The sequence below is a fragment of the Grammomys surdaster genome, unplaced genomic scaffold (genome assembly GCF_004785775.1).
Source record: "Grammomys surdaster isolate TR1022 unplaced genomic scaffold, NIH_TR_1.0 165, whole genome shotgun sequence".
Lineage (NCBI taxonomy): Eukaryota > Metazoa > Chordata > Mammalia > Rodentia > Muridae > Grammomys > Grammomys surdaster.
The window spans coordinates 9,199,309-9,215,754 of NW_021604613.1; the positions used below are offsets into that span (position 1 = coordinate 9,199,309).

Here is a 16,446-nt window from a genome sequence, read left to right on the forward strand (position 1 = left end):
AGGGGGGCGGGGGGGGGGGGGTGCGGAGAAGGGAAGGGAGGGGAGGAGAGGAGAGGGAAAGGGGAGGGGGAGGGGAGGGGGAGGGGAAGGAGAAAGGAGGGAAAGGGAGGGGGGAAGGGGAAGGGAAGGGGGAGAGGGGGGCAGGTCCTCCAGGGGAAGAAGAATGAAGAATGCTGCCTCATTCTGAAGAATTGAGCCTCACTTCCCCCAGGTGAAGTCTGCTGGGTATTGGTACACCCTTGACTGACGACATTACCTTTGTTTGTTCTCTTAGTCAGGCTACTCCAGCTGTCTCTATGCTTGATACTGTGAAACCCAGATTCAAGTTTTATTTATCTGCTGCACTTATTTCCAATTATTTGCTATGGTTCTTCGACTTCTCTTTTTTTAAAATTACTATTAAAAAATGTAAACTGAGAAAAAAAATCATGCCAAAATTAACCAGACCTAAAGTCTAAAAAGTTCAATAAACTTCTATACGGTTAGAAGAACCACTTGGGATGGAAGCTGTGTAGCTTTCTTTTACTCTCATATGCTGTATACTTAGTAAGTTCATTGAAAACCAAAAGCACTGTAATAATCTCACAGATGTTACAAGGTATCTTGAAATATACTAAGAATTCTGAGTTTAGAAAATTCATGTAAGTTTATCTATCTATATCTCCAGTGCAAGACTTTCAGCTCTAAAATTAGTGCATCCCAAACTGGATCCCTAAAACCCTAGACCCTCTGGGGAAGAAGGAATTCACACGAATTATAAGAAATGTTTTTAAAAATGTTATAGCCAGAGAAAAGTGAAACTCTGAGAGTTCAAAGTCAATCTGGTTTACATAATGAGTTTCAGGCAACCCAGAGCTACATAGTAAAACCCTATCTTAAAGGAAAAAAAGGTATTATTTATTTATTTGTATGCATGTGTTTGAGTACACACATGCCACTGAGCAAGCACGGAGATCAGAGGATAACCCATGGGAGTGTATTGTCTCTCTCTATCACATGAATCCTATATTTGGAACTCAGACTATCAAGCTTGGCAGCAAGATCAGAGGGAAGAAAGATTAGAAGTGGATTTGAGTAATTTATCCAAGAATGTAAAATAGCTCTGAATATCCGGGGTCTTGGCAGTGGTAGGGGCTTGGGGAGGTGGGGTAAGTTTTTCTGAGACAAGTTAGCCCAGAAACTGGCTTGTATCTCATAATCCTGCCACACCCTCGCCATGCTCAGCTAATAAAGATTTTTATTCATGATGGGGAAAAAAATGATTCTGGATAGAGGTAGGTGGGTCTCTGAGTTCAAGGCTAGCCTGGTTTATACAGCCAGTTCCAGGACAAACAAGGCTACACAGGGAAACCCCGTCTCAAAAATCAACAACAATAACAACAAAAACCTCTGGATTAGTAATGAATGAAAACGAATTATTCACAAACTTAATTTGCCCTTCCTATGCAAAGTAAAGGTGGGAATATGAATCTTCCTGCCATGCATTCTAATTTCCATAGACGAGCAAAAGAAAGGTAGGTCTGAGTCCTAATGACTTTTCTAGAAATACATAAACTCAGCTCAAGTAGGCTCAACAGTTAAGACCATTTATCTGCTCTTGCACAGAACCTGAATTCAGTTCCTACCACTCAGACGTGGCTCACAACAACCTCTATCTCCAATTCCAATGTATCTGACACTCTCTCCTGAGTAGCTGCACACGTGTGGTGTACATTCAGTCAAACACCTAACTAAAAGTAAATGTAAAATAAACTCTTCTAGCTAGTTACAAACATATAGCTTTGAGTAGAATAAGTTTATCGTGGCTTTAAAAATTTAACTCTGGACTAGGCATGGTGGCACAAGACTTTAATCTTAGCATTCAGAAAACAAGAGAAGAGAATCTTAAGCCAGCCTGGTATAGATAGCTAATTCCAGGCTAGCCAGGGATAAATAATGAAACCTTATCTCTTAAGAGATGATCCAAGCCTGGTGGTGCTGGTACAGGCCTTTAATCCCAGCACTGTAGAGGCAGAAGCAGGTGTATCATTGTGAATTCAAGGCCAGCCTGGTCCACAGAGTGGCTATACAGAGAAACCCTGTCTTGAAGGCAGAGAGACAGAGACAGAAAGAGATCTCAACAGTGTATAAGCTAGCCAAGTAGTGTTACCCAATTACCAACTATGGTCAAGGAAAACTACTATATTGTACTCCACAATCTCTACAATGTAACATACTACATGTTTAAAATTAATATTGTAACCCTGAGTGGTGGCCTGGCACACACCTTTAATCCCAGCACAGAGGCAGATGAATGTCTGAATTTGATGCCACTCTGATCTATAAAAACAAGTTCCAGACTGGCCAGGGCTACAAAGCAAAACATGCCTCCAAGAAGAAAATAAAATTAAAAAACAAAATTAAACTGAAAAAGAACATTCCATTCATTCCTCAACATATGAAATGAACTATGTCTCAAAGCCCTATTGAGGTACTGAGGTTGTAAACCCTGATATGCCCGTATGACCGATTTTAGAGGCTAGGGATATTCAAGGTTAGATGAAACCAAAGAAGATTTTGTTTTGTTTTGTTTTGTTTTGGTTGGTTGGTTTTTCGAGACAGGGTTTCTCTGTGTAGCCCTGGCTGTCCTGGAACTCACACTGTAGACCAGGCTAGCCTCGAGCTCTTGAACTCAGAAATCTGCCTGCCTATCCCTCCCAAGTGCTAGGATTAAAGGCATGCGCCACCACCACCCGGCGAAACCATAGACTGAGAGAAAAGTTATGAGAAAACAGTGACAAAGTGCTCTCCCTAGACAGGAACCCCACTAGCACTTTTTTTTTCCTTTTTTTTTTTTTTACTGGATATTTTATTTACTTACCTGCTAGCACTTTTTTTTATGTTATTTTTTATTTTTATTTTACTGAATATTTATTTTGCTGGATATTTTATTTATTTACCTGCTAGCACTTTTGATCCTCTACTTCAAACCTCCATTATTGAGAAATATGGACATAAACTTCTGTCACTTAAACCACCTAGTCAATAGTAACTCGTTTTAAAAACCCAAATATGAACACCGTACACAGAGAAAAATATGAAAATAACAATAAAAAAATAAAAGATTACCTCTGCCTGATCCCAACTTGATAGCTTTTTGGGCGTGGCACCAGGAGTTTGGTCAGCGGTTTGATCCCAGCGCCGTTTTCGTTTTGAGGGAGGCTGGGATGCTGCTGCTCCATTGACGACTTTTAGTTCTCCAGCTTTAGCTTTTTCTGCTAGTTGTTGCCTAATTTCTCTCTGAAAAACATTTGAAAGAGCATTTATCTTTCATATCATTTTATTAGATAGAAGAAACTCAAGTAGCTTATGCCTTCCAAGCATGATAGAGATCCTAGTCAATCCTCAGCACCAGAAAATAGAAAGGAAACTAATTCTTTTTTTTTTGTTTGTTTGTTTCGAGACACGGTTTCTCTGTGTAGCCCTGGCTGTCCTGGAACTCACTCTCCATACCAGGCTGGCCTCAAACTCAGAAATCTGCCTGCCTCTGCCTCCCAAGTGCTGGGATTAAAGGTATGCGCCACCACGGCCCGGCTGGAAAAAAATTCTTTACACTTTGCTATTTATTTGCCATTTATTTGCCATTTATTTTATAAATAAATAAATTTTTATAAATAGCAATATTTATTGCTATTTATTTGCCATTCACAGCCAGGTGAACGGTACACACCTTTAATCCCAGCACTGGGAGGCAGAGGCAGGCGGATCTCTAAATTCTAGGACAGTCAGGACTATAAAGAAACTGTCTTCAAGAAAAATAAAACAAACACATTCTGTTCCTAGCGATAGCACTCCTTTGCTTTAATATTATGTATTTATAGTTATGCAGCACTGTCTTTCTTCCTAAACAGTACATACACAACTCTAGAATATTTAACAGCCTACAGTTTGAAGCTAGGGAAGTAAATCTTATTGAAAAGTAAAATCCTGGGCTGGAGAGATGGCTCAGTGGTTAAGAGCACTGACTGCTCTTCCAGAGGTCCTGAGTTCAATTCCCAGCAACCACATGGTGGCTCACAACCATCTACAATGGGGTCTGATGCCCTCTTCTAGTGTGTCTGAAGACAGTGACAGTGTACTCACATATATAAAATAAATAAATAGATCTAAAAAAAAAAAAAAACTACTTTCAAATTTAAAAAAAAAAAAAAGAAAAAAAGAAAAGTAAAATCCTGCCGGGCAGTGTTGGTGCACGCCTTTAATCCCAGCACTTGGGAGGCAGATGCTGGTGGATCTCTGAGTTCGAGGCCAGCCTGGTCTACAAAGTGAGTTCCAGGACAGCCAGAGCTACATAATGAGATCACCTTTTAAAAATAATTTAAAAAGAAAAAAAAAATAAGCTAGGCAGTACAGCACACAGCTTTAAGCCTAGCACTGGAGACAAATGGATCTCTGAGTTCAAGACAAGCCTAGTCTCTAGAAAGAGGTCCAGCACAGCCAGGGCTACATGGAGAAATCCTGGGAGGAGGGGGGGGAAGCAAAAGCAAAAAACTATTGCTATGAACATCACAACCTAGATAAATATAGAATTCTCTCAATGTTCGTACAGTATTTCACAACCATTACACTGAGAAAGCAGTTCCTACCTCTTCCTTAGTCAAATGTTGTTCTCGCATAACATCCATGTAGGTTCTAGCATTCATTTTAGGATCAGGGGTCTTCCCTCCTGCAGAAAAGAACAGCAACAGGACAAGTGTACAATAAATAAAGGGTATTAGGTTCAAATGATTTCTCTGCCCTGCTCTAATATTATGTTATTCCATAATCATTTAATTTATTTTTTGATGGAAAACTTTGATAATTATACATCTTACTTTTTTATTGAGTTTGCTGATCAATTTAACCTGTTTGAACACAAACATATCTACAGCAGTTTAAAACAATTATTTTAATGCATATATAAAGCAAAATGACAGCACAGTTTAGTCTTCAGAAGTGATGGGTTCCTGGGTTGCTAATCCGGAATACGTACACTTTCGTGCCTTTGTCTCCATCAGCAGTTCTGACTTCAAGCAGCAGAATAGAAGCCTAGAAAATTATCTCTTTACCATTAGTAACACTTTGGAAAGATATTTATATTCAAAACATTACCTGTTGCAAGCTGTTAAAATCCTGACTACAGTAACTGACTAACTTAAGTTCTTCATACAGTGATCTAAACAGTTGTAACTTAGAAAATCTGATTATAAAAAAATATACCTACAATCATATTCTCATGTCACATTACTAAAAAGGGCTTCATGCTTTTTAAAGTTTTTTCCTTGACCCAATATATAATTCTATTTCTTAGAAAGTACAATTACAACTGGAAACATATAACTTAAATATCATTCTACCAGTTACTACTATGCACACAAAAGAAAAGTGGTGTACAAAGAGATGTGTTAGTCTCTTGGTTAAAATTTCAGTATTTGCTTTTCAAACTGCAAAATATCTTAAAGAAGCCCAAACAGTATATAACAAGAACCACAAAGGCACACTATGCTTTAGAAAAGTGATAACAGCTATACAAGTAGTATAGCATTAAAATTTAGGACAAAATAATAAAATTCTAAGACATCTCCTATGCTGACGATCATGCCCAATTGGTAGTGTCATTCTTTCTGACACTAGCTCTGATAAGACTTCCTTTGGAATACTTTTTCACCATAATCTAGAGAGGATGTGTTGAACTGCACCCTTAAGAATGCAGACAGGACTGGCATATAGCAGTACTGCTGTAGGAAAGAAATTAAGGACAGTTAGTATGGGCCTGTGAATTCTGGCATACATGTTTAAATCAATTACAATTATGCAAGTAAAGCAAAGAATATCCCTATTAATTCATGCAGGCTGAAAGTCTAATTTGTAAACCTGCAGCAGAATCTATTTTTAAAAACAGGCACTTAGTTTTGATGGTGGGACTCACTCACCTGAGGAAATCTTCCATCAGGCTCACTATGCCCCTTGCACACTACAATTACCAAAACAGACTCCAACTACTAAACACCAAAGTCTTTGTATATAACTTTGTTTTAACCATATAAAGTTGAATAGAGCAAAGTAGGTGCATTTACTAAGCTATAACAGTAAGGGGGAACTAGTGTGAGAACCAGTTTCTCAAAAGTAACAATCCAAAACTCTAGAATTTGGAATGAAAACTTTGCAATAATTTGAAAGTATTTTGAGCAGAAAAACACATTTGTTCAAAGTATACCAAGAGTACCCAAAACAAAAGTAAAAGAAAAACCTTTAACCCTTTGCGTTTCTATGGCATTGGCTCATTATTTTCTTGTCCTTCTACCTGGAAAGAAAACTTGCATTATAAAGATGAAGAATATGGCATCTGTGACTTCAACCAAATCTATACAAATCTATAAGGGGGTCTTTAAAAACGAAAAGCAAATTCATAAGCATGCCAAAAAAAATCAAAGGGCTAAAGACAACTTAATTAAAATAAATTTCTGAATACTTATAGAAAAGTGGGAAAGAATTACCATCTGCAAAAGGATCAAGACGCTCTGGAGAAATTATCATGGTCCGCCTATGCTTTTTGTATTCATCTTCCCGGTCTGCAATCTTTGGAGGACGATGCTCAGCAAATGGGTCATACTGAAAAAAAGGAACGTCTCATTTAATACCCACTCTATTAAATAACCCCTCCCCACCACACACATCAGATTAATAAACCATTATTCAAGAAAAAAGTGTGTATGGCTGATCAGTTTCCAAAAGTCGAGGTTTCATGTAATGACTGCCTTTACAGAACAATTATTTCTGACTCCCCCACGTCAGCTCTCCTTTCTGAGAACTGACTGCTAAAATTCCTGTGCTCCCACGGGAACTCATTCCCCTTTTGTAAGCTGAATCAACCGTGAAGCGTCACCTGTTCTGTTGACTGTGGTATATCATTAAGCAATGCCACGGGGGCATGATATCCAGGCTTCTTCTGACCAAGCAAGCTTGTGGATGATGAGTAGTCATCGTCATCCTGCAATCAAACACCCAAAGGTCACAACATAAAAATCAACATGACAAAATTTGTAATTTGGCAACTACCATGGGTTCATTTGGAACTCTTCAATTTTATTTAACCACAGAAACAAGTCAACAATTGACTTCCCTAACAACATGTTTACACAGCATTATACACTCATACATTCTACTTTAAAATTTTCTAGAACATACAACCATCACTGTCTTTCACTACTAGGTAAGAAAACCAAGTGCTACGGCCAAGTCCAGCTGTGCCAACACAGAATTCCTAATCCTAGGACTTAGTTAAGGCAGAGACAGGAAGATTCTAAGTGTAAGGTCAATATGAACTAGACTATCAAGACTCTGTCTCAAAACACATGCACATACAAGAGAGAGACAGAGAGAGAGACAGAGAGAGAATGAGTATATGTAGGAAGTATATTTCACCTTTGGGAAAATCATATAAACACATTTCTATCATGTGGAAAAGAGCCAGTGACCAAGGTATGACTTGAATTTTATAAAAATAACCAGGCTGGGTATGATTGAGGGCCATACACCTTGAATCCCAGTGCATGTGAGGCAGAAGCAGTTAGATCTCTATGAATTTAAGGACAGCCTGGTCTACATAGTAAACTGGAAGCCACCCAAGGTTATATAGTAAGATCCTATTTCTAAATAAAATATCAAACAAGAACAAAAAAAAATTTCATGGGGGCTGGAGAGATAAGATAGCTCAGTGGTTAAGAGCACTGACTCTTCTAGAGGTCTTGAGTTCAACTCCTAGCAACCACATGGTAGCTCACAACCATCTGTAATGGGATCTGATGCCCTCTTCTGGTGTGTCTGAAGAGAGCAACTATGAACTCACATACATAAAATAAATCTTTTAAAAAAATATCTTCAGAATCAGTATAAACTATCAAAAAGTAATCACGCAAAACCAATTAAATAACTATACTGCCAAATTTGAACATTTGAGATAGTCAGAAGAAAAGCTATGTAGAATTTACATAAAAAACTTTGATGTACTATTTTCTTCAGCCAAAATGGACCATCTCTCCATTCAGAAACTGTCCAGAAGCGAGGGAAGAAAGATTCTAAGAAGCAGACTGGAAAGGATAGGGTAACAGTGTCTTTTGGACAGGAGATGAGAAGACTGCTGCCCTCAAGAACTCACAACAGCTGTGGCTGCCTGTACAAGACTAAACCAATCAGCACTGCAGCATGGGGCAGGCTTCAGGAATCCCAACCCCTAGCTTAGGAGCTATGGACACTGATGACCTCTGGGGGAAAGTTTTAAGGGTATGGCTGCCATACCACAGTCAGTAGATGTTCCACACCCGTGAGTACGTTAGCAGCACAAACTAAACTCAAGAGACAGAGCTGGAAGGGCATAGGGTAGATCTGGGAAGAGTTAGGGGGAGGAGTAGTTGGTGAATAAGATCAAGATACAACGTTGTAATCAAGTATAAATTCCCAAATAATAAAAATTATATATTTATTTTTTTAAAAAACTGAATTAGATACAACACATCTTATGTAGAAGTTACATAAGAAAATCATGAGTAAGCCGGGCGGTGGTGGCGCACGCCTTTGATCCCAGCACTAAGGAGACAGAGGCAGGCAGATTTCTGAGTTCGAGGCCAGCCTGGTCTACAGAGTGAGTTCCAGGACAGCCAGGGCTACACAAAGAAACCCCGCCTCGGAAAAAAAAAAAAAAAAAAGAAAAAAAAAAACTTAAGTTCCGTATAGTGGCACAAGCCTATAATCCAGCACCCTGACAGACCTATAAGGAGATCCTGTCTCAAAAGAACAATAATAACAACAAAAATCCATAATTTAAAGGGCTGGTTAGCCAAGTCAGCATTTGTTAGAATGAACAAGACCTGAAGCTTCATCCAAAAACAGGAATCAAATCACAAAAAATCATTTACAGTCCAGTCACTTTTTCCATAGGGTACTCTGGACAGGATTGGGTTACAAGAATTTATATCACAAATGATGGAACAATATTCAGGTAAGTCTTCCACAAAAAATTCAAAACTAAGCACTTTAGGAGGTATCTGAGGGTGGTGAAGACCTCAGTATTTAGCAGACAAAACAGGCTGACTGTGAAACATTCTATCAAAAACCAGGGAGGATTATGGCAGCAACCCTTTAGTCTCAGCAGTTGGAAGACAGACAGAGTTTGAGGACAGTATGGTCTACATATAGGATCACATATGTGGCACGTATGAGTATGTGTGTGGGTCTACATATTCAGTTCCAGGCTAGCTATGATTACACAATGAGGGGTGTGTGTGTGTGTGTATAACTGTCTCTCTATGTGTGTGTGTGTGTGTTATTAAATTGTTTCTCTCCTTTTAACCATGCAACTCAAACAGAAAATTCCTCTATTTTCTCTCAAAAACAAAACAAGACAAACCCAAACCCTTGCCTGTTCTATAATCTGTAACTTACATCTTCAAGTTCAGTTGCAGCAATCGATGTCACATATCCTGCAAATCTGCTATCACTTCCACCATAAATTTCTTGGTCATAATAACCTGTGGAATCAAGGCCCACTCCTTGGGCTTCATCAAGAGCCGCCTTCTTGCCTTGAATTTCTCGAATCTGTGCTTCGATATCTGTAAGAAAGAAAAACAATTTCATGTTTTAAAGAGCTCTCAGTATAATTATTCGATCCTTACTAGGCCTTTTCAAAATATCCTGAAATACAGAAAATATTTGTAAGAGGTTAAAAGAGCTAGCTATGGGGCTGGAGAGATGGCTCAGCGATTAAGAGCACTGACTGCTCTTCCAGAGGTCCTGAGTTCAATTCCCAGCAACCACATGGTGGCTCACAACCATCTGTAATGGGATCCCATGCCCTCTTCTGGTGTGTCTGAAGACAGCTACAGTGTACTCACATACATAAAATAAATAAATAAATCTTAAAAAAAAAAAAAAACAGAAAAAAAAATGTGGTTTAAAAAAAAAAAAAGAGCTAGCTGTATTAAGTACATCTACACATACATTACATCTCCTTACCTCAACAGATGAAAGGAACCCAAAGATCTGATTTACTATCTCCTCAACAATTTACCCTAACCATTAGGATGGGCTATCAAAATCAATCTCAAAATTCTAAACCTTCCCAACTGAAAAATAAAGTGGTTTTTTTTGTTTGGTTGGTTTTGGTTTTTCAAGACAGGGTTTCTCTGTGGAGCCCTGGCTATCCTGGAACTCACTCTGTAGACCAGGCTGGCCTCGAACTCAGAAATCCGCCTGTCTCTGCCTCCCAAGTGCTGGGATCAAAGGCATGTGCCACCACTGCCCGGCGCTAGTTTAAAATACGTATTTGTGGGGGCTTGGAGAGACGGCTCAGTGGTTAAGACTTCCAGGGGTCCTGAGTTCAATTCTTGGCAACCACATGGTAGCTCATAACCATCTGTAATGGGATCTGATGCACTCTTCGGGTGTGCCTACAGTACTCACATACATAAAAGAAATAAATCCTTTAAAAATATATATGTATTTATTACTAGCATGCACAAATACTAGCAAGGTCAGATACTTTGAAAACTCAGTTCTCTTCTACCTTTTTGCATGGTTCGAGGGATCAAACTGAGATCACTAAACCTGTGTTGACAAATGACTTGCTGAGCCATCCCTGGCAGCCAGAAAAATGAAAACTGTTGATGTTAATTAAGAACCAGAGCTATACTCACAATTATTTAAACTTGCCACTACCAGAACTGATCGAGAGACATAATTCAGTGGTAAGTCAGTTGCTCAGCATTGTATTAAGGTCTTCAATCTGATACCCAGTCTCATGTATTATGTTACAGCACAAAATAAAACCCACTACCAAAGAGGTAAAAATTAACAGCATAGATCACTTCTCTGCTCTTTAGCTAAAACCAAGTATGAAACAGCTTTAGGCTGGGGCCAGTGAAACGAACCAGCCAGTAAAGCACCTGATGTGAGCCATTTCTTTCTACTTGCTAAGTCTTATTTATCAACTGTACAGCGGACTCCCGGTTAGCTGGCCCAAAAGTTCCCACCCAATTCTGTCTTTATCTTCCCTCCTGCAGTAGAGTACTGATATTACACACCCACTTTCACACAGCCAACGTTTTACTTTTTAAACATCTAGCTTTTTACATGAGTTCTAGGGACCAAATTCCTAATCCTTAAGACTACTTCTATGAGTTAACATGCCCAGCACTCTTTAGTTTTCTTTTCAATACACACTAATTGAGTTGGAGGTGTTGCTCAGTTCCTAGGGTGCTTGCCTAGCATGAACAAATGTTTTGCACTGTACAAAAAGTGTAATATCTCCCACTTTGTAACCTGAGAAACCCAGAAGAAGAGACAAGAATTCAAAGACATCTTTGGCTACATCACAATTTTAACAGCACCTAAGAGTTTTAAGAGACTTTTAAGAGTTTATGGGGTAGGTCACCTATGGACAGACTCTCCTTCACTAGTTACAGGGATCAAATGCCAGGTACAAATTATTATATTAATTGCCCAACCCCACTGAGCCCCAGCTAAGAAAAACATTGTATTCTCAAAGGTAGATGGTTTAAGAAAATTTAACAAGTTTATGTAGTCCAAAGAATAGCTGGGCTCCTTCCCCAGTAAGAAAGAAACAGCCAAGCCCAAGGTATTAAAAAAGAAGCAATGAGGGGCTGGAGATGGCTCAGTGTTTAAAAGCACTGGTTGTCCTTCCTGAGGACCCATGTCTGGTTCCCAACACCCACATGCCAGCTTACAACCATTTGTAACACCAGTTCTGAAACAATTTTCTGGCCTCCAGGGGCACAGCATGAATGTGGTAACACAAACATACAAACAGACAAAACACCCATGCATATAAAAATAAATATCTTTTTTCAATTGGGTATTTTCTTTATTACATTTCAAATGTTATCCCCTTTCCTGGTTTCTCCACCCCCCCATCCCCAAAATCTCTTATCCTATCCCCCCTCCCCCTGAATAAAGCTTTTAAAAAGAAAATAAAAAATAAGAGGTAATGAGTTTGTTATCTCGCATTTTTGTTTTACATCTCAAAATTCTTAGCATGCGTTGCTGTAATATTATCTTCACAAACACAATTATCCCCTACCAATTTGTATCCCTCTTTGTATCCCTCAAAACTGTTACAGCAAACAAGCAGTTAGAATTATCCTACTTTAAACTATATTTTCCTTGTTTCTTTTTTGCTATTATCTCTTTTAATTCTGTGTAAAGTGTGTGTGTGTGCACATGTATGTACCAAGAATGGTACTACATGCCTTTAATTCCAGCCCATGAGAAGAGGGACACAAAAGCCAAGAGGCTGTTTGGTCGACCTCATTTACTCATTGTTTTTCCAGAGTCCTGATGAAAGTGGCATGTTTTGTGAACCCTTAAAACTTGAGTCTCATATTTGATTCCAGCACTCAAGAGGCAAAGGCAGGCCAAACAAGAGTTCAAGGACAGTCAAGGCTACACAGAGACTCTGTCTCAAATCAACAAGAAAACCTCCCCCTAGAAAACCAAACCAAACAGCGACAAAAAAAAACCCAAACTTTAATCAAGTGTGGTGGTTCATGCTTGAAACCCCTGTATTCATTAGGTCAGGGCAGGAAGATTTCACGTAAGTTGAGGCTACCCTGTCTCTATAGTAAATTTCAGGTGAGCCAAGGGCTATAAGTGAGATCTAGCTCAAAACATAAACACAAAAGCAAAAAAAAGTAAAAACCATCACCCAACAGCCTTCGATCCTTCTTCTACAGATCATTAGTACAGTATGATGACCACTCAAATCAGAATGGCCTGACACACCTGTAAAAAGGGTGGCATCTAACCATCGCACAGACACAGGAACTCAGAGTCCCTTGTGCTAACATATATGGCTCATTTTTTTATTTCTTGAAACAAAGCTTTACAACATTATCTGAGCTGACTTCAAATTACTGGCACTCAATCTCTCAAACACTGGACCACCAAAAAGGCAGCATACACCAGCTGATATGAGGCCCCAAAACACATATACAGCAGAGGACTGCCGGGTCTGTGTTCAATCAGCGATGATGCACCTAACCCTCAAGAGACTGAAGGCCTCAGAAAATTTAGAGGTCAGGAGGGGTCAGGGTAGGGGCTAAGAACATCCTCATGGAGAGAGGGGAGTAGGAGGGGGGGAATAAAATCTGGAGAGAAAATAAATAAATAAATAAATAAATAAATAAATAAATAAAATGTCAACAATTACTGGCAATCCTCCAGAGAACTAGAATTAGAGATATGGTCTACCATACTTAGCCTCCAGTTCTTCTGCTCATAGAAATCAGGTATTGTGTTCATCCTATAACCTCATCGATTAGACAAGATGATTATATTAGTGGCCCATGACTTTAACTCCCAGTACTCAAAAGACAAAAAGAGGCAGGTAGATTTCTAACAACCTGGTCTATATAATGAAATCCAGGCCAGCCAAGGCCACAAAGTGAGACCCCCATCACAAAAAAAAAAAAAAAGAGGCAAGAAAATTTAAGGTTATCCTGGATAACACATCTTATCACAAAGAGAGAAATATGTTGAAAAGGTATTTGGCAACAAAAATCTTCAGTTTGGTTCAATAATGGGAATCAATAGCCTAAGAACAGAACCATGAAAGCTGAGGGTGGGGCATGATAGTACATAGGTAACATGGCAGCACTTCTGAGGTGGAGGCAGGAGGATCAGGAATCCAAGGACAAACTCAGCAGATCAGCAGATTTGAAGTCAACCTGGCCAATATGAGACCTCCTTCAAATAAAACAGAAAAAGGCCAGAAGGGGGGGGGGGGGGGATGGACATTCCCATAGAAGGAAGACACAATCATAAACAATGACTCAAGTATAAACAGAGGTAGTCTCTTTAAAAATAAACAATACACAACAAAAAAATGCTTAAGAATAGTACGGAAAACTTTTTTTGTTTTGTTTTGTTTTTTGAGATAGGGTTTTCTCTGTGTAGCCCTGGCTGTCCTGGAACTCACTCTGCAGATCAGACTGGCCTCGAACTCAGAAATCCACCTGCCTCTGCCTCACAAGTGCTGGGATTAAAGGCGTGCGCCACCACTGCCTGGCCAGAAAACTATTATTGATAAGTAAGTTACACCAGGAAGTTCCAAGACCAATCTCAATTACTCCAATAACCTAATGACTGCCTCCAATGAAATTATCCAATAACTTTCTTAAAACACAAAAATAATCTGGAGTGGAGAGATGACTCAACCAGTAAGAATGCTTGCATAGAACCCAACTTCAAATCTCCAAATGCCATGTTAAACTGGCTGGCATAGTCATGCACATCTGTAACTCCAGTGCAGAGAAGGAAAACAGGCTTCCTGGCCACCAGTATAGCTCCAGGTTCAGTAAAATACCCTGCCTCAAGGGAATAAACCCAACTGCCTGCCTCCTTTGGCTTCCATGTTCACACAATGTGTACACAGGTGGGAATACCTATACACATACATATACTACGCAAATGCATATATGCATGACACACACATAAATATTAACTTGTTACTTGTGGAAAGGAAGGAAGATCGATCATACTTTATACTCACTGGGAAGCCAAAAATCACATCTTGCAGTATCTAAAGCCTTCCAACTTTAATGCTAAATCAACTTTTCCTCTCAAACAAGAATAGGCTATTTCTTATCTGTCTGACCAAACTGATGTACCAAAACTGGGTTTTAAAATACTCCTTTTCAGAGTGGGAGGGTAGTTCAATGGCAAACGCTCTGTAATATAAACTACAAAATCCTGGGGATTGATCCCAAACTTTGAGATCTGGGAGACATAGTGGTACATGCCAAAAATCCCAGTGTCCAAGAGGCAAAGGATTCCTCCAAGTGTGAGGCTAGCTTAAGTAAGACAAAGTGAGGATGTAGTGGTCCACGCCTTTAATCCCAGCACTTGGGAAGCAGAGGCAGATGGATCTCTGTGAGTCTGAGGCCAGCCTGGTCTACAGATCAAGTTACAGAATGTAAGGGATACATGGAGAAATCCGGTCTGGGTCCCAAAAAAGGAAGGAAGGGAGGGAGGAAGGGAGGGAGGGAGGGGGGAGGCACCCCATTTCAAAGAGAAAATAAAACTGAACTCCAGCAAGATGGCTCAGCAGCTAAAGGCATTTGCAGCAAGCCTGAAAACCTGAATCCAACTCCAGAAAGTTGTTCTGACTTCCACATGGACACAAAAGCAGAAATACATAAAACACAATGAATAAATATAAGGGAAAAAATAAAACAAAAATAAATATGATTCCATTTCTGTGAAACTTTTTCCATAAAACCACAGGATATGTAGTCACATGCCTATAATCCTAGCACTAAAGAGGTAGAAAATCAGAAGTCAAGGCCAACCTGAACTACAAGAGATTCTTTCTCCAAAAGTAGTAAAATAAATCTAATACATGCTAATCTAACAAATAAATGTTGATTTAACACTAGAACACCTATTATGGACCAGATACCGGAGCTATCAAGGTATATATAATTTCTGTGTACACCAGCAGTAGAGAAAGCTTTAATGAGATTACTCTGATTAAGGGTGTGAACTCACTTCCTGCCAAACCTGACAACCTGAGTTAGAATCCTAGAACCTACATCATAGAAGGTGGAAACAGATTCTTCCAAGTAGTCCTCTTGATTTTTGCATAAAGCAAATATAAACAATTTTCAAAAACTCTAGTTTAGACAGGCATGGTGGTGCACAACTCTGATCCTAGCTCTTAGGAGGCAGAGACAAGTCGATCTGAGGCCAGCATAGTCTACCTAGAGTTTCTGGTGGAAACTACATAGAGAGACTGTGTCGCAAAAAAAACAAAAAGTTTGAGGCCAGTCTGATATACAGAGCAAAGTTCAGGACAGACACAGCTACAGAGAGAAACTGTCTCAAAACAAACAAACATACCAACAAAAAAAATTCCAAGACAATAAAAATTTACACTTAGGGGCACACCCCTCAGGAAAAGTAATTTTGCTCCATGTTACAGAAATGACTTAAACAACAATTGTAAAATACTATATTCTCCAGGAAAATATCATAAGGGAGCAAAAGGCCGTGAAAATGCTGCATACAGTTCTACTAAAGTTATCACAAAGTGTGCAGTGATGATACAATCCCAGCCTTTAATCCCAGCACTTAGGAAACAGACAGATGAATCTGAGTTCAAGGCCAGCCTGGTCTACAGAGTTCCAGGTCAGCTAGATCTACATAGAGAAACCCTATCTCAGGGGTGGGCAAAGGGTTAGCATTTCTGACTTAGACCTAATAGTAACATATAGCACTTGTACAATACTTTTTATTAATTCAATAATAAAATAATCCTAAATAAAATAGCAATTTATGCCAACATGTTTAGCTGGGCTTCTACAATGAAAAAACAGAAAGAAAGAAAGAAAGAAAGAAAGAAAGAAAGAAAGAAAG

At 39.2% G+C, this 16,446-nt stretch overlaps 1 protein-coding gene across 4 annotated transcripts in view; it reads right to left on the reverse strand.

Moving 5' to 3' along the window:
• The window catches only part of Sf3b1 (splicing factor 3b subunit 1), a 39,976-nt gene that overhangs the window by 20,834 nt on the left and 2,696 nt on the right, over window positions 1-16,446 (reverse strand). Inside the window, exons 2-7 of one of the 4 annotated variants that reach the window (XR_003711208.1) lie at window positions 9,460-9,626; window positions 6,905-7,009; window positions 6,516-6,630; window positions 5,012-5,067; window positions 4,626-4,705; window positions 3,253-3,279 (exon numbers count right to left, since the gene is read on the reverse strand). Coding sequence is in view for 2 of the 4 variants with exons in the window: in XM_028765572.1 (XP_028621405.1) it covers window positions 3,109-3,279; window positions 4,626-4,705; window positions 6,516-6,630; window positions 6,905-7,009; window positions 9,460-9,626 (638 nt within the window). In the remaining 2 variants the exon portion in view is untranslated. Of the gene's footprint in view, window positions 1-3,108; window positions 3,280-4,625; window positions 4,706-5,011; window positions 6,631-6,904; window positions 7,010-9,459; window positions 9,627-16,446 lie in introns of those variants that run through there. The other 3 variants (XM_028765572.1, XR_003711207.1, XM_028765573.1) reach the window with 3 other exon arrangements.